This window comes from Anomaloglossus baeobatrachus, chromosome 6, assembly GCF_048569485.1.
Source record: "Anomaloglossus baeobatrachus isolate aAnoBae1 chromosome 6, aAnoBae1.hap1, whole genome shotgun sequence".
NCBI classification, from domain to species: domain Eukaryota; kingdom Metazoa; phylum Chordata; class Amphibia; order Anura; family Aromobatidae; genus Anomaloglossus; species Anomaloglossus baeobatrachus.
The window spans coordinates 177,843,481-177,862,172 of record NC_134358.1 but is presented as its reverse complement, the minus strand read 5'-3'; the positions used below and the strand labels follow the sequence as shown (position 1 = coordinate 177,862,172).

At 40.7% G+C, this 18,692-nt stretch overlaps 1 protein-coding gene across 7 annotated transcripts in view; it reads right to left on the bottom strand.

Annotated features, from left to right (window-relative positions):
- PTPRM (protein tyrosine phosphatase receptor type M) overlaps window positions 1-18,692 on the bottom strand; it is a 993,494-nt gene that overhangs the window by 570,687 nt on the left and 404,115 nt on the right. For all 7 annotated transcript variants that reach the window (XM_075314524.1, XM_075314525.1, XM_075314526.1 and 4 more), the window contains exon 7: window positions 14,274-14,567. In XM_075314524.1, the coding sequence (XP_075170639.1) occupies window positions 14,274-14,567 (294 nt within the window). The remainder of the gene's footprint in view (window positions 1-14,273; window positions 14,568-18,692) is intronic.

The window sequence follows — 18,692 nt, the reverse complement described above, 5'->3', positions numbered from 1 at the left end:
CAATGCATGACACAGAACTCCTTAAAAAACCATTTTTATTGAAATAATTTTAAAATAGTTTACAACAAGGATCCTCAGTTTTATGAAAAGGGACAAGTCGCTGTGATACCGCCACTTTTCACTGGTCAGTATGGTTTACCCCATTGGATCTATTCTAACCTAGCATTGCCTAACGGGTTGTCGGAGGGTCAATAGATTATGTTGGCATGTGCTGATTTGACTAACCTTATACCTGGCACCTTGACACCTGTAAGATCGGCCCCACAGGGTTGAAAACTTTGTTTTCACCGTATATATTGTAATTGCTGGGCTACTTGGCCGGTTTAACTGCATAGTTATTGCAATAGGGCTATACACTGTTCATACCATGCGGCTGCAATATGTATACTGAGAGCAATGCCTGATGTAGTGGGTTAATTGACCATATTCACTATTGTCTTAGAACTAATCTGATTGATTTAAATTGTGTGCGGTATTCACTTTTCATAAAACTGAGGATCCTTGTTGTAAACTATTTTAAAATTATTTCAATAAAAATGTTTTTTTAAGGAGTTCTGTGTCATGCCACTTTTTCTTAGAGTGTCTAATTATCAGCATAGTGGCAATCAGCTATTATTGTGTAGGTCGGTGGTGATCTATTTCTAATGCTAGAATTCAATGCATGTATTTTTTAGCAAAATAAATTTTGTAGTAGGGATTTATTTTTTTAACACTTTAGCTTCGACAGCTTTTATGTTTCACCGTACACAGTGTGCTGCAGAAAGAGTCACCAGTCGATCTGACGATAAAGTAATTTTGATGGCAGGGATTGCATGTGTGATCTAAGGGGTACTTCGCACACTACGACATTGCAAGCCAATGCTTGCGAAGCCGAGCGCGATAGTCCCTGCCCCCGTCGCACATACGATATTGTGTTATAGCTGCCGTAGCGAACATTATTGTTACGGCAGCTTCACACGGACTTACCTGCCCTGCGACGTCGCTCTGGCCGGCGACCCGCCTCCTTACTAAGGGGGCGGGTTGTGCAGCATCACAGCGACGTCACACGGCAGGCGGCCAATAGAAGCGGAGGGGCGGAGATGAGCGGGACGTAAACATCCCACCCACCTCCTTCCTTCCGCATAGCTGGCGTGAGCCGCAGGACGCAGGTAGGAGATGTTCCTCGCTGCTGCGGCTTCATACACAGCGATGTGTGCTGCCGCAGGAACGAGGAACAACATCGGAACATCGGTCCTTCCGTAATTATGGAAATGACCAATGCTACACCGATGATACGATTTCAACGCTTTTGCGATCGTTAATCGTATCAAAAACGATTTACACACTCCAATATCGACAGTGACGCCGGATGTGTGTCACTTTCGATTTGACCCCACCGACATCGCAGCTGCGATGTCGTAGTGTGCAAAGTACCCCTTAGACTGCATTTTAAGATGATTTGTGATCACACTATCAACTTAGAAAATAGTTCAAGAGCAGACAAGATAAGGCTAACAAACCCTGGTATGAGAAAGATTCAACTGAAGAAAAAGATGTCACTCCGTCCTCCAGGATGAACTATTGTTTCTTCATTCTAACATTATATACAGAGGCAACATCAAACGTATCAAATAATCTTCTGACGCATTTCGGCATACAACTCCTTAATTATAACTGTTCAATAAATGTTACCATCAGCATTAGCATTGGTGATTCTCCCAACCTTTAACTTAAACTGTAGTGAGCCGTATACTGAAATACTATAGAAGATCAAGCTGTAGAAGCTAAATGCTTAAAACAAAAAATATAACCTTATTAAAAAAAAGGTTTATGCTAAAAATACATGGATTTAAGCAAAAGAACTTTGCCCGTGAAGATGTCCCTGTTCTTTAATGTAGCAATATACTTTGAATAGGGGCTATGGGGATAGCAGGATATGGGGGCCCCTAAGCTGACACTCAGACTATGGGGCCCTGTGCTATCCCTATTCTCATAGATGTCTGTGATGGTGGTGATGTCTGAATCTCCTTCTTAGCCCTGCTCCTGACCAGCACTGATCTTATCCCCTCACCTGCTCCACTGCGAGGGTGGGGGGGACACAGAGGTGTGATTTAATTCTCGGAAATTAACAAACAGGGGAAACCAAAACTCTGTCACACAGCACGCACACACACAGAGGTATAAGATATTAAGAAATAAGGAGGAAAACAAGATCAGGGATGAAATAAGAAGATGACTGGTAACTCCACAACAACACCAAACATAAAGCAACTTTCTCCAGCAAAGTCTGGGACAAAAACTCACAGACCAACACAGCATAAACTATAGTTGGCTTAGGTAGATTATTTCTTCCAGCCTAAAAATGAGAGGAGCAGAAGTGATTGGCTTCCTTACAACATGTGATCAGAGAAGCCTAATGAGCAGACTAGCAGAGGTTAACTCTTGCTAGCCTGTCTATCAATGAGCAGATAGCAGGTCCACACCCAGGCCTGCCTGAGTTGATCAGAAACCCCAGAGAAACCATCGGATGGAGTGTCAGACTCTGCAATGTGAAAAGCCGACATAACAGTCGGCGGGTTTTGTGCAAAACTCCCTGTGACATATACATAAGTAAGCCGTTGGCTGATTTTGAACTTTATCACGCCTGATCCTTCTTTCTCCCAAACATCTATCTTCCACAGCAGAGTGTTCCCTATACATAATAAACTGCCAATTCCCACAAAATCGGTAGGTTTGGCTGAATAGAAATAATTAAGCACCTTTGTGATAAGGCAAGAAATTAAGAAAAAACAACAGTATTGACTTATGTTTTGTCCAGGTGACTCTTTACAGTCTCTCATTTTTTTTTTTTACAAAACGGAGTTTAAAATGTATTTTTTTTACATTAAATAAAAAAAGCACTATTGAAAAACAATGTGGTTTTCTACAACCCTGAAATACATACATTTACAAACTTCAGTGACTGACATAATCAAGTTTTCTAATTACCTTCGAAGCTGCTGGTACGTATGATGTTAATGATGAAAACGTTTTTCACTCGACGACCATGACATAAATCAATAACCTATTAAGAATGTTTTTTAAGAACACTCAGTCCAGATGAAAATCTTGTTTGCTTAATTGTTTCATGAATAACACAAAATTGAACAAGTTGATGAAATCGGTGAATAAATCGGGGAGGAATATGGCTGGAGTTACATAAACTTATTAAGATAGGATTGGAGTATATATAATAACTGAGGGGTTAAATTACTAAGTGAATTGAAAACTCATTTGGTATGACTATAAATTAGAATAAATGGTATAATAAGGCAATAGACACTTCTATACATACAAAATGTAGCTTATATTCAACTAAAGTTCACCAATTGAAAATCTGAACACACTCTGAATTTTTTTTTTTACCTCAGCGTGTGTAAGTTCAAGTTTCTAGAATTAAAAAAATGAATGCTAAGTGATAGTTATTAGTCTCATTTACTTGCAGGCTGCACAAAACTAAGACCTCCTGAAAAAGAAGTGAAACCCTTCTCAAGCTGCTTGTGTGGTCAGCTTAGACCTTGCCCAACAATGTCAACAGGTAATTGAAAATGTGTGTGTTTTAGAAAGCCATTGTTTACTGTTAGATATCCTACAGAAGTCTAATATCCCATCAGCCTTCCTATGATCATTAACTGATTTATCACTGATCTGGATACTTTATTTTAAGGGGGCGGTTTAATACTTTCTAAGGGGTTGGTTCATGCGGCGTCACAGCGGCGTCACTAAGCGGACGCCCAATAGCAGTGGAGGGGCGGAGACGAGCGGGACGTAACATCCCGCCCACCTCCTTCCTTCCGCATTGCCCACGGCCGCAGGTAAGCTGCAGTTCGTCGTTCCCGAGGTGTCACACATAGAGATGTGTGCTGCCTCAGGAACCTGCGTGCTCAACAATCAACGATTTTTTAAAAAGGAACGATGTGTCAATGATGGACGATTTGGTATTTTCCATCATTAACAGTCGTTCGTGCGTGTGACACACAACGACGACGCTATCCGTGACCCCGGCAATATATCGTTAGATACGTCGCTGCGGGTGACGGGGCCTTAAGGCTCTGTTTACATGATTGATGCATAAAAATGCACAAATGTTGCAGCTCTACCGCAATTAATGCAAATAGAAATACAGCCATGTTGCCTGATTGCAGACTAAAGAGTTTCTACATGCCTTTACTTCCTCCCTGCTGTTTCATGTAAGGCCAGCTAGCTAGAGTAACTGTCTGTACGTCTATGGAAGACATTTTCGAGCTTAGGTTAAGTCCTATGTCCTGGGATCAAGCAGGGTGTAGTAGTGTACAAACATGGGGAAAAAGAAGAATTGTAAATGCTATATGAGCAGTCAGGTTTGTGGACAGTAAAAACAGCAATGGGCTGAGTTCAGATTTCGTTATATCTCACAGTCGCGTGCTGTACTTATTTCAGCACTCCATAGAGATTACCGTAAGTGGAGCTTCAGGTTCCACCACTTCTCCAAATGGAATCAGATATGGCTCATTCTGGCAATCAGTGGGGTCTCAGCTCTTAGGGGTACTTTGCACATTACGACATTGCAGGTGCGATGTCAGTGGGGTCAAATCGAAAGTGACGCACATCCGGCGTCGCTGTCGACATCGTAGTGTTTAAATCCTTTTTGATACGATTAACGAGTGCAAAAGCGTCAAAATCGAATCATCGGTGTAGCATCGGTCATTTCCATAATTTCGGAAGGACCGATGTTTACGATGTTGTTCCTCGTTCCTGCGGCAGCACACATCGCTGTGTATGAAGCCGCAGGAGCGAGGAACATCACCTTACCTGCGTCCCGGCTGAAATGAGGAAGGAAGGAGGTGGGCGGGATGTTTACGTCCCGCTCATCTCTGCCCCTCTGCTTCTATTGGCCGCCTGCCGTGTGACGTCAGTGTGACGCCGCACGACCCGCCCCCTTAGGAAGGAGGTGGGTCGCCGGCCAGAGCGAAGTTGCAGGGCAGGTAAGTGCGTGTGAAGCTGCCGTAGCGATAATGTTCACTACGGCAGCTATCACAATATATTGCAGCTGCGACGGGGGCGGGGACTATCGCGCTCGGCATCGCAGCAATCGGCTTGCGATGTCGTAGTGTGCAAAGTACCCCTTAGTCTCCCACCTATCTATTAGTTATTAATATCACCTATCCTATTTGCTTTTTTTCATACACGTACAACATTTTTGATATGTCTACATTTCCACAAATATTTGTAAGAAAGTTGTGAGCAACTAAGCCTATCTGGTGGAATCAATTTACAGAGTCCAAGGAGAACATGTTGTTTTGCAGGTTAATGGCCAATGTTTGATCTTAGCTTAGTCAATAAAATATTCATATCAATGTAAAGAGCTATGATTCATTAAAAAAAAAAAAAAAAAAGTTGTTTTTAAAAAATCATAAACTAGAATGTAATAGTACAACAAATGACTTCCCGATCCTCATGTGCTGCTGTAACCTACACGGTAGAAGTTCAGCAGATCCCACACCCCAGGTCCATACTTTCTTCCTTTCAGAAAACTAATGGCAACACAATTTCTCAGTTCATGTATTTACAAGAAATAATTAAATGGAAAACACAGAAAGAGACATCTATCCTTTTATCTGGCATCTTTTTTCTTCCTCCAAGTAGCAGTGCGAATGTCTGCATGACGATGTCTTCAGGGCAAGGAGCTATTGATTCTTGAAGTTGAGGAATGATTGCTGGGCTGATATTTTTCTCCTTCCTGTTTGGCTTTTCTCCATGCTACGGTAGTACACATGCCGAAAGACTGAATAGTTAAGTGAAAAGTCCCACACGGTGCTGGATCTGTGGCTAGCTGGTGACAAAGGCAGAGTCTCAAGGTCATTTGTAAAGTTATGCAGACTCTTGCTGTGATTTATTACATTGGACAGGTGTATACAGGGTTACATTGATTCAATATGCAACGATGATTATACTAAATCAGCTTCTATTCAATGTCAATATGTATAAGGCACATGATAAGTAAATGGAGTAATGTTTAAAACAAAGCCAAATGAAAGGACCGACAAACACTTTAGGGGTCCTTGCACAGGTCACAGTTTTTTTGAGGCCAATAATCTGCATATTTTATGAGAAATTTGCTCCAATGCTGTTACATGCTGTAGACTTCAGCTAATACATTGCAAGTTTGGGATGGGAGGACACCAATTATTTCACAGGTAAAACGCTATGGAATAAATGGCATAATAATAATAATAATAACTATTCATATATCACCTCATTGTTTAGGATAATACATTGACTGATAGATCTACCAATCAGTATAATGGGAGGTAGATATCCATACTATGTGCCCCTTGGATTGGATCGTCTACATTCCTGGACAGATGTTATAAATAGCAATGTCAATTCCAATAATTGGAGACGCCCGAAAAACATTAAAAACAGTGGTGATGCGACACCTGGAGTGTATACTGTGCCTTAAAAATCTTATTATTTGTCTGCGGTGCCGATATCCGATTCTGTGGAGTGCATTGTGCGTTCCACTAGTCTGATTTACAGTCACTTGGCTACACGCTGCTTTGTGGAGCGCATCCTTACGATCCCCCGCTAAAGCCTCTGACCGCGAGGTCACCTTACGGTCTGTTGGAACAAACATGGGCGCTTCACTACTTCCTCTTCCAGCTTGCAGTCATTTTCTGTTGGGTGGAACGCATTATGTGTCCCAAGACCACTTATAATGTTTGCCTGGCATCTCCACTGATTGGAATTGACGTTGCTATTTATAACAACTGTACAGGATGTAGACTATCCAATCCAAGAGGCAGATAGCATTGACATCTACCAACCATTATAGTAAGTGTTAGATCTATCTATCAATGTATTATCCTAACCAATGAGGTGATATGAGTAGTTAGACATAATTGGTGTCCTTCCATCCCACCTGGAAGTAGCAACATATAAACCCCTGCAATGCTCTCATTTATATGCTGCCCCTGGAAGAAGCGACAGTGAAACGTGCGTCGGCCATCATAAAGTAATACTATATAATAGACACTCTAGCACTATACTATTGTAAACAATTGAGACCTCTATCAAGGTCTATGTTACTTAAAGTTTTGTTTGCAACTTGGGATCACTATGCACATACGATGTTTGTGATGTATTTACACATTTAAATTATGCCGTTTGTTTTTGGCTTGTTTCCTGAGTCTATGGATAAATATCAATGATTTTTCAAAATAACAAAATATATGGATAACTGAGACCTCTCTTTGTATTACTCAGTGCTATGTAAGTGCTATATTATCTGTAATATTTTCACAACTTTTCAATATGTATGTATTTTATATGGATTAAAATAAAAATCTTTGTTTTATAAATACTTGTGTATTCATATCTGTAGGTTGTTTATTGCTTTTTTGGTGACCACCAGGACATTATATTACTACCTCTGGTGTTTTAGCTTGCTGCCATTTTTGTAGGCTGTGCAAAGACCCTTAACCCCTTCAGCCCCCGGGCACTTTCCGTTTTTGCGTTTTTGTTTTTTGCTCCCCTTCTTCCGAGAGGCGTAACTTTTTTATTTTTCCATCAATCTTGCCATATGAGGGCTTGTTTTTTGCGGGACGAGTTGTACTTTTAAATGAAACCATAAGTTTTACCATATAGTGTACTGGAAAACGGCAAAAAAATTCCAAGTGCGGAAAAATTGCAAAAAAAGTGGGATTGTACAATAGTTTTTGGGATATTTTATTCACCGTGTTCACTATATGGTAAAACTGATGTGTGGGTATGATGCCTCAGGTCGGTGCGAGTTTATAGACACCAAACATGTATAGGTTTACTTGTATCTAAGGGGTTAAAAAAAATTCACAAGCTTGTCCGAAAAACGTGGCGCACGTTTTGCGCCATTTTCCAAAACCCGTAGCGTTCTCATTTTTCAGGATCTGAGGCTCAGTGATGGCTTATTTTTTGCGTCTCGACCTGACGTTCTTAACGGTACCATTTTTGCGCAGATGCTACGTTTTGATCGCCTGTTATTGCATTTTGCGCAAAATTTGCGGCGACCAAAAAATGTAATTTTGGCGTTTGGAATTTTTTTGCCGCTACGCCGTTTACTGATCAGATTCATTGATTTTATATTTTGATAGATCGGGCATTTCTGAACGTGGCGATACCAAATATGTGTGTATTTTTTATTTTTTTAACCCTTTAATTTTCAATGGGGTGAAAGGGGGTGATTTGAACTTTTAGGTTTTTTTATTTTTTTTAAATTTTTTAAAACTTTTTTTTTTACTTTTTTTTTTTATTTTACTAGTCCCCCTAGGGGGCTATTGCGATCAGCAATCCGATCGCTCTGCACTATCTGCAGATCTCAGCTACAGAGCTGAGAACTGCAGATTTGCTGCTTCACTTTCAATGCCGGCTGTATTCCGGCATTGAGAGGAAGTGACTCATGTTAGCCACAGGCGTCATCACATGACCCTGTGCTACTATGGCAACCGCCGAAAGTCACGTGATCATGTCATGTGACTTCCGGCGGGGGCGGGGTAAGTCACTGTCATGGCGGCGCCCATATACATATCGCTGCCAAGACTTTGGCAGCGAAATGTAAGGGGTTAATGGCCGCGGGTGGAAGCGATTCCACCCGCGGCTAGCAGGCACACATATCAGCTGTTGATAACAGCTGATATGTGCGCGTCTCGCCGCCGCCGACCGGCGGCAGGGGGTGGGACTTACCGGCACACGATCCATGACGTATCTAGTACGTCATGGGTCGTTAAGGGGTTAAAGTTTTACTCTAAAAAAAAATAAATGGCATTTTTTGGCAAGAATACAAGGAATAATGTAATAATGTATGCAGTTTCTGAATGGCTTATCCTTGTGATACAATAAAGTCCTCAGAAGTAGTATAACAAAAAAAACAAACGGCTCTCCCTCCCACCGGAAATGCTCTGATTTTGGCAGACGGTGTGTGGGCGGAAACCCGAACTGCCCAATCAGTCACTTTCCATAATGCTCATTATTCGTGCAAGCTCATCCAAGCATCTGACTAGATTGAATCAAGTAACGAGCGTTTGAGCATTTTAGTGCTTGTCCATCACTGGTGGTTAGCACTGTTGCTTTGCAGTGCTGGGATCTTGGGGTCAAATCCCACCAAAGACAATCTGAGAGGAGTTTGTATGTTCTCCTCGTGTTTGCATGGGTTTCCTCCGGTTTCTTCCCACACTGCAAAAATATACTGGTAGTGAATTTAGATTGTGAGCAGCCCCTCCAAGAAAGCAAATGGCTAGTTTACAGAATAAACGTGAATGATGGCATCTGCTAATAACATATTCTGGTTGTCTTATTTTTTCACATAATAGGGATGATCGAATACCTCAAATATTCGCCTTCGTGAATATTTGCCGAATAAATCGCCGCTATTCGACTATTCGCGAATATTCAATGTGCAATGTAAGTCTATGGGAAACCCCAAATAACAACTATTCGGAACTATTCGGGCTTCTCATAGACTTACATTGCACATTGAATATTCGCATAGCGGCGACCTAGTCGGAAAATATTCGCGAAGCCGAATATTTGAGGTATTCAATCATCCCTAATAATTAACATTTTTTTCTCTTTCCTAATATTTCCAATCCAACATTTCAAAATCTTAACAAAAAAAAAAAAACAATTAAAAAAGGCACCAGGCTACCTGTGAGAGCTCTACATGAGATGAATGAGTTAATCTAGCGGGAGGATCTCCGAGCCATAAGACTGGTGATTTGAATGTGAAGTTGTTCTAGTCCCCATAGTTTCAGAATGGCAGCATGTAATTATCACTGTCATTAACCAGGTGCAATGACTCTTCCCTTAAATTGACTCCTGTTGTTAATTGAAAGACGTACATCTGAGGATGGCAATGTTTTACACCTTCCATTCTTAATTTGTTTGTCATTAGTTCTTCAGCATGTACTAACCCCATTAACTAGTGATTAGGAAGTCGTTTGGATCCCGCAGACCCCCAATTATGGATGTCAGAGAACAACGCCACAGAACTTAGGAGTGACACTTCACTTTTGCAGTTGCTCAGTTCTTTATGAATTATACATAAGCCACTAGAAAAGCTATTCAGGGTAAACAATAACATTCTAATGTGCAAAATCTGAACAAAAAAAAAACTAAAAAAAAAAACCAATAAAAACAGCATTAAAAAATTCTAATGTATTCCAAAGTAGTGAGGCTGAAGCATGCCATTCATTTCACAAACACTCGGAAAGGGTACAAAATATCCGCCTAAGGTATAGTGTAATCATATCTGTCAAATCTCAAGTGTCAATTCAACATAGCTCACATTTATTTTCCAATTTTCACCCCCTCCAACAAGACATAATTACAGCACAATTACCATGAAAACGTAATACAGTTAAATTAGCTAGAGAATTATGGAAGGGAAATCATCCGCGCGGGTGACCCCTGACACCGCACACCTTCGCAATGAATCATGAGGACTGTCATTTTTCTTCTTTATTTGATGGTTAATTTAATTTGACCACATTTTTTCAATAAGCAGAAATTAGTTTTTCTAACTGCCGTCCAATTATAGAACATTATAAACAACTAAACTCTCTATAAAGATTAGCTAAATGAAGCAACCCATCCAACAAACCAAATTTGTTGGTAGGAGATCGAAATTCAATTGTTGCTGCTTTAAATGAAATTAGCTCATAGCAAACTGAAGAAATGAAAAGTATGATTAAAAAAACAGAATAAAGGAATCACGAAGCATGAGCCCCATATGTGTTTTAAAGGCCACTTACTCCAGCAGATATTCCATCAGTAAGGGAAGCTGGTCAACGATGGAGTATTTCGATTGGTGCTCGGTAAACCTTCATTTTGTATGGTCTTTCCTGTCCACATTTAGGCTAGGGCCCCACTTTGCGTTTATCTACTTGCAGTTCTAAATGCACGTTTTGGGCTTAATTGATTTGTCCAAAGTTGCCTTTTTCAGAAATTTAGCGCTGAAAATGCATGCGTATTTACCGCGTTTTAGATGCGTTTTCAGCGCTATTTACCTGCTTTTCCACCTGTGTTTTGATAGATGCGTTTTGAACATCATGACACTGCTAAATAAAGTTTAAACAGTCAAACTCAATGAAAAAATTTGAAAAAAAAGAAACAAATCTATATTTGTGTGAAAAATAATGAAAATAGATTAATTTAATGAAATTATAGCGGTAATATGATATTTAATGGGAAAATAGCAATCATTTATTAAAATTCTTATTTTTAATTGTCGGACTATGTGTGTGTGTAAAGGGACATATGAAATCATTATTTTGATGTCCAAAAAGCATACGTTTTTGAACTCCAAAACGCATGTTTTCTGCACTGGAAAAGCAGGAAAAACGCAGGAATTTGCTGGAATCTTGTTTTTTGCCATTTCTCATAGACTTCAATGTTAGCAAAACGCACCCCAAATGGCAAAAACAATTGACATGCTGCTTCTTTAAACGCATGGTTTTTGCCACAAAATATGCAAATTAAACGCAGCGTTTTAAAACGCAAAGTGCGGTCAGAAATTTCACAATTTCCATAGGATAACATGGAAAAACAAAACGCAGGCCATTTGGCCATAAAACTCTGCAGCTCAAAACGCTGCAGAAACGCAGGTTAAAAACGCAAAGTGGGGCCCTAGCCTTAAGATGCAATCGTTGACTGGGCATTTTTAGAAGGAATAATGAGCATTTCTATTAGTTTTCATTTATCCAACCATTGGCACATGTAAATGGACCCTTACTAGACGGTAAAATTTGACAGCTACCTGCAGTGTGATAAGTATGCTTTAAAATGAGAGCAAAAGGAATTCATAATAATAAAAAATTAAGACACTATAAAAACACTGCTTGGAGTAAAAAAAAAAATAAAAATAATATATATATATATATATATTTATTTTTTTTTTTAATTTATTTATTTAGATATATATATTTTTTTTAAGTGATGAAGGGTAACAAGATATAACTTTAACAGGCTTTAATGAATAAAGAGAGTTTTACACATTTAGGAAAGTGGACCTCAACTGATCAAATAATAGTGAAAAAACATTACTCTGCCACTGTTTTCATGAGCTGTTTCAGTTACAGAGTGACTACGGTGTGTATCACTGCTGCAGTCAGTCATTGAGCTTGGTAGCTCATTCCATCAACAATAGAATAACGGCTTAGCTCACTGATTGGTTGCAGCAGTGATGTGCACTGTGGTCATGAAACCATCACAACAGCAAAAGTGCAGATGCCAGACACTGGAGCAACGTTAGGGAGCCGGCGATGGACCAAGGGAGGGTGAGTAGTATCTCTATTTGTTTTTTTTTAAAACTATCTTATTTGTTGCAATCCACTTTTATATGAAAGCTAAACCCTTTCCCAATATCTATAGTAGAGGACGCCTTTGGACTAAAACTGTGGGAAATTAAATATTTAGACTCCTGCTAAGCCCTAAGTTTTAGATTTTGATTAAAAATTAAATTAAAGGAGAAATGTAAGAGTGGTTGAAATGCATCGAGAATTATCCCACAAAGTACATTTTAATCAATAGATCTTGGAATAAAAATACGTTCCATAATTGGATCTGGACAGCATGGGATCACAGTTTGATTCTTACTGTGAGGTAAAACATTTCACTGCCTGCCGGTGTGTTTTACTTATAACAACAAACTCTTGCAGCCTCTGTCCCCAGAGATATTGGTCTATGTGTCCTTTTACATGAAACGACAAGCAGCACTAAACGGCCAATAATCGGTAAACCTTTACCAATCGGCGCTTGGTTAATATCCTGTTTATAAAGGCAAATTACAGTAAATGGTGTACACTGAGTGATTTGCAATAGATCGTTCAGTGTACTAGGCTGACATTATTCTTGGCAGCATGACTCCTGTTTAAATTGCCAAGAATGATGATCTTTGCTCTGTACCCCTGACTCTGATATAGGCTCAGAAACAGAGCCCGCATCTTTGCCAAGAGATGATGGAAGTGATATTCAGCCATCATTTACTTCTAACAGCCATATGTGCAGCGAAGCTCCAGCCATAGCTGTTAACTTGTGAAATGTCACTGTCAATCTGTGACAGTGGCATTTACAGTGTATATCCTGGGAGGGGGGGGGGGGGACTGCATCAACTGCCCATCGGCGCCCTTGCTATGGTCATAAAAGACTGATCTATCAAAATATGGAATTTATTACTGGTCAACTTATGACGTAAGGAAAAAAAAATCAAAACGCCAGAATTGTGTATGTGTATAAATAAACAGATTCTTGTTAGCTGCTCACATACCCACATGAGAGTGTTACATGCCTTAAAATGGAGGCTGTTTGTTTGACACATGGTCTGTGTGTGGAGGTTGCTACACCACCAGTGGGAAACTTTGTGAAGGTAACTGTATCTTATCCTGAGTGGGTGATCTCGCGGCTATACAGACTGTTACTATTATTTGATTTGAACCTTTATGCTGGAGATAAGGTTTATTTATGTTTTTCCTGTGAAGCAGTTTATAAAGATTGAATAAACCAGCCAGACTTTTTAAATTAAACAGTTCCTGTCTCCACTTCCGCAAGTAAGTAGCATCGTCACACAGTCTACTCCTTTCCACCTGCTCTATAACATGATGCCTGCGGAACAGACTGCATCTTCATGGTGACTGATCCCCTTTAATAGCTGTTGGTATGTAAGATAATATACAAGCTTCTATTCTATATATTCTTCACTATTGTTCAGGTTGCTTTCATTTTTTTTCTTGTGCATTCTTACATTTTATAACTAAATATAACTAGGCCGCTGTTTATTGAACAGAAGTGTACACATATTTTTGCACAAATGTTTCTTTAAGGGTTAATTTATGGACTCGACAGATCATAAAATGAATTGCTCAGAAGCTGGATGAGCTATGCCAGCTGCACCTATTTCTGCTTACAGTATATACAAGGAGACAGTAAAACACTATGCAAGTCATATAATTTAAGATCACATTATTTTAACCAGAGACAGAAATTCTTCCTGTAAGCCAACTTTGCATTTATTATGTGCCCCCCACCACCCGCCTTCCCGTAAGACTTGTAACAATTGAGAGGATTGAGATTATACCGCACAATAAGCATAATGCCGGTTCTTCTGCTATCATCTTAAACTATAAATCTTCAATATAATTATATCAGGATATCACAGGGCTTTAAGATCACAATGTACTAACACTGATGACATTGGAAGAAGGTCCTTTAACCATAGTGATTCAATATTCTTTTTTTTTACAACTCACCAGCACATTTTGTCCTCGTCCTCAACGCAGGTCCAGGTGATCCAGTTCCACCATCTCCTGGTCTTGTTAACAAGACACTTATCTCGTATTCTGTGTCAGGGTCAAGATGTCCAATCTTATAACTGGATGAATCCACAGACTGGATGTCAGACCAGGTCCCACTAGTAGTGCGATACTCTACATCCCTTTGAATGATGGGGCCATCACCATTTATTGAGTTTGCATTTAGCTGTATCCACAGATATGTTGCTCCAACAGATGATAGTTGTGGTGGTGCAATGGGCACAGGTGGCTCTGCAAAAAGCACAGAATATATTAGTATGCATCATTTATATACAGTTTACAGCGTGTCCTTTATAAATAGATTTAAAGGGGGTGTCCAATAGTAAAATATTTTTTTCAGCCATTAGAAACATCCGATGGTGCACTCTTCTAGTCATCTACCTCTGAAGCCAATTACATTCTACAGATGTGCTAAGACCTCTCAACAAGTAAGGCACCACTTCCAGAGACCTCTGGAGTGGCCTGTACTGAATCTGCAGGGGCGCTGGCATGTGTGTAGGCTTCTGTTCATTATTTTTAGGGCACAGTTATACGGCCGTATAACTTGTAACATGATCACAGCACACTGCTTAGACTGGCTGGCAGCGCTACTGAACCAAGGGTACAGCTCTCACATCAGGAGAGGTGCTAGCCAGTCTGAGAATTGCGATGCGATCGTCGTCAGTGTTACTGTATATTGCCGTTTTGTCTGTACCCTTAAACTAAAAAGAAAGAATTTACAGTAGTACAACCCATTTAAAATATGTAATGGACAACTAAAGAGTAATTTAAAAAAAACACATGTTTTCCTTCAAAAACAATCCACACCTGTCCTCAGACTGGCAGGATGTGTGAGAATTTGCAGTTCTGCCTTATTTAATTCACTGGAACTGAGCTGCAAAACCAAACATCAGAGTGTGATCAGAGTTGATGAGAGTGTGGTCAGAGTGTGGTCAGAGTGTGATCTAATTTTCTTGGATGTGGAGAAGATACAAAAAAAGTCTCTATTTTCTCTATTCTGTCAGTCCATGAAAATTGGACCACACTCAGATGTAATCCGAGTGCGGTCTGCTTTACCACGTACCCATTTACTTGCATGGCCAATCTACAGAGGCAACTTGGACATGCTGTGATATTTTTCCTTGGACAGACACAGTCCAAGGAACAAAATCTGCCTCGTGCACAGCTCCATAGAGTATCATTGGTCCAAGTGCAATCTGATGTTTTGTTGGATCACACTTAAGGGTGCTTTACACGCTGCGACATCGCTAGCGATAGCTAGCGATATCATGCGCGACAGCACCCGCCCACGTCGCTGTTTCGTCATGGGGTGATCGCTGTCGTAGTGAACAATATCGCTACGGCAGCGTCACATGCACATACCTGCTTAGCAACGTCGCTGGAGACACCAAACAATCTCTCCTTTAAGGGGGTGGTTTGTGCGGCGTCACAGCGGCGTCACTAAGCGGCCGCCCAATAGCAGAAGAGAGGTGGAGATGAGCGGCCGGAACATGCTGCCTACCTCCTTCCTTCCTCATTGCTGGTGGACGCAGGTAAGGAGATGTTCGTCGTTCCTTCGGTGTCACACATAGCGATGTGTGATGCCACAGGAACGACGAACAACCAGCGGCATGCACCACCAACGATATTATGAAAGGAGCGACGTGTGAACGATCAACTATTTTTGACGTTTTTGTGATTGTTGATCGTCTCTCCTTTTAGTCACACACTAACGGCGTCGAATGTGCGTCACGAACACAGTGACCCCGACGATATATCGTTAGCGATATCGTTGTGTGTAAAGTACCCTTTAAACCGAAAATAGAGTGCTGTGAGTGAGGCCTAACATAAGACAATCATTACAATGAGCATGTGTATACTCTGAATCTTACAATATCCAAAATGATTGTGTTTTACAGTATGAGGGCTTTCAGGAAGCAAATTGTAAAGTATTCCAATAATGCTTGAGCACCATTATGCACTAATGTACTACTATATTAGGATTTAAACATTGCTCTAAACTGTGCTACTGTACAAAATATAAAGACAATATGCTACATGACCAATATCCATCTTAAAATATGAGATAAGTACAGTATGTAGGGATATGTTATATCAGAGCTTACATCTGACCCCCAGTGAAACAGGATTCAGGCATATGGGCTGACCATTGCCAATAATGATGAAGATAGAGTCAGTGTGCTCTGTCGTGCATCATTTTCGGTCATATACACTTAGTTGAGATGGGCAGAAAGACGTAGTCGACTTTGCTACTGAACATAGTGGTAAACGCTATGTGAATTCTGCCTTAGACTGGATGGAACTGTATATATATTTTTAGCTGATGGTGAGACTAGGTCTATACTGGATTTTAGCCTCAGGGTGTGGACAGGAAAGTTTCCTTTTACTGGCAGCACACACACATCATGAAAATAAAATAGTGATAAACAATGTGTCAGTTTTTTTCATCTTCTAGCACTCTCTTCAGAAGTTTCTAATAAAGTGGTAGTGCCTAGAAGAAGGAGGCAGGATCATGCACATGACGCCAAATTTACTATGATTGCAAATAAATACAACCTGCGTCACACAGAAAAAAAACAGAATGAAAAGTGCAATACCAAAAAAAAAAATAAAAAAAATTAAGTCAGCAATAATGTCCTCTGAACAAGAAATCCGCCAGGTTTTGAAACATGTAAGGATTAGTAGAAGCCTTCTCGGCCTCTGAACTCTGCCTGTGTGACGTCACACGCCGTTCTGACAATGGCACTTTGCTTGTCTGCTGGGATATCCACCGGCCGGGGCATCCACAGCAGTAGCATTGCAATCCCACAGCATGGGTTAGCAGAGCTGACAGCGCTTATCTCCGCAGCACTCTCCAGCTCCCTGGACCTCTTGGAGTAATTACTCATTAAAGACATTAAAGGCTGCTTTACACACAACGATATCGCTAGCGATCTCGTTAGTGATGTGACACGCCCAGATCGTTGTTACGATTTGCCGAGATCGCACATAGGTCGTTTATTAGCGGTCACACGTAACGATGCCAAATTGTTCAGCGATATATTGTTTGACCAAGGCGGTCGTGTGGATGTTGTTCGTCGCTTGCAGGGTGTCAAACGTAGCAATATGTCTGCTGCGTTCCAATTGACGAACAATATTTTGAAACTGAACGACGTGTCAACGATCAACGATTTTCACCCTATTTGCAATCGTTTGGAGTCGCACGTAGGTGTCACACGCAACGACGTCGCTAACGATGACAGAAGTGCTTCACGAAAACCGTGACCCCGACGACATATCACCATATAAATCGTAGCGTGTAAAGTGGCCTTTACTCCAGCAAATAGTTTGGGAGGGTGAGTGTTATGTTTTAATTTTAATGTATACTGCATGGGTCCTTTTTTTGTAACTTTTTATACCTATTTGTAACAATTTATAATACTGCTACTCTGTAATATTGTCATTTTGGGACCTCTGTTTGCAGACTTCTGTATAGGGCTATTCACATTGGTTATATGCTTGAGGGCTGATTATGACAATTATGCTACTTTCACACATCCGGTTTTTGCTCTGCGGCACAATATAGCGCTCGGCAGAAAAACCGCAACCGTTTTTTTTGCCGCCGGTTGCGGTTTTTTTTGCATAGACTTACATTAGTGCCGTATTGTGCTGCATGGGCTTGCGTTCGGTCCGGTTTTTGCCGCATGCGGCAGATTTAGCCGATGCCGCGGCCGGATGGAACGTTGCCTGCAACGTTTTTTGCTCTGGCAAAAAAACCGCATCGCGCTGCATCCGGCCGCTGCGGCGCATTTTTCAATGCATGCCTATGGACGCCGGATGCGGCGCGATGCGGAAAAAAACGCATCCGGCCACCGCATACGGTTTCTTCCAATGCGCATGCTCGGTAGTGTGCCGCAACTGGAAAAAAAACGGACGGGCCGCATGTAAAAACTTATGCAAAGGATGCTGTGTTTTCGCCGCATCCGTTGCATAGGCTTCACAGCCGGATTGAGCCGCACTGCTCAAACCGGATGTGTGAAAGTAGCCTTAGCTATCATCCCTCCTGCCCTCTTTTCTTTGTTTGAAACAATATCAATCTTTACGGTGTCTAGCGCAGGGGGTTCTTTCTTAAATTTACTATAATGTTTGCCAGAACCTGGCCTAAATTCTAGCTCAAATCTAGGCCTTTTGACTATCTAGCACGACCAGCGATTCACTAGTTTTATTTCACGGTTAATTACCCCAAAGCACATTAGAAAGTTGCAAATATTTTCTTTATAATTTGAGGAATCATAATTTACATAAAATGATTAAACCCCTTTAAGGGTCCGCTGTACGGGTATGATGAGGTGAGATCTTCTAAATAAATTGAGGTTT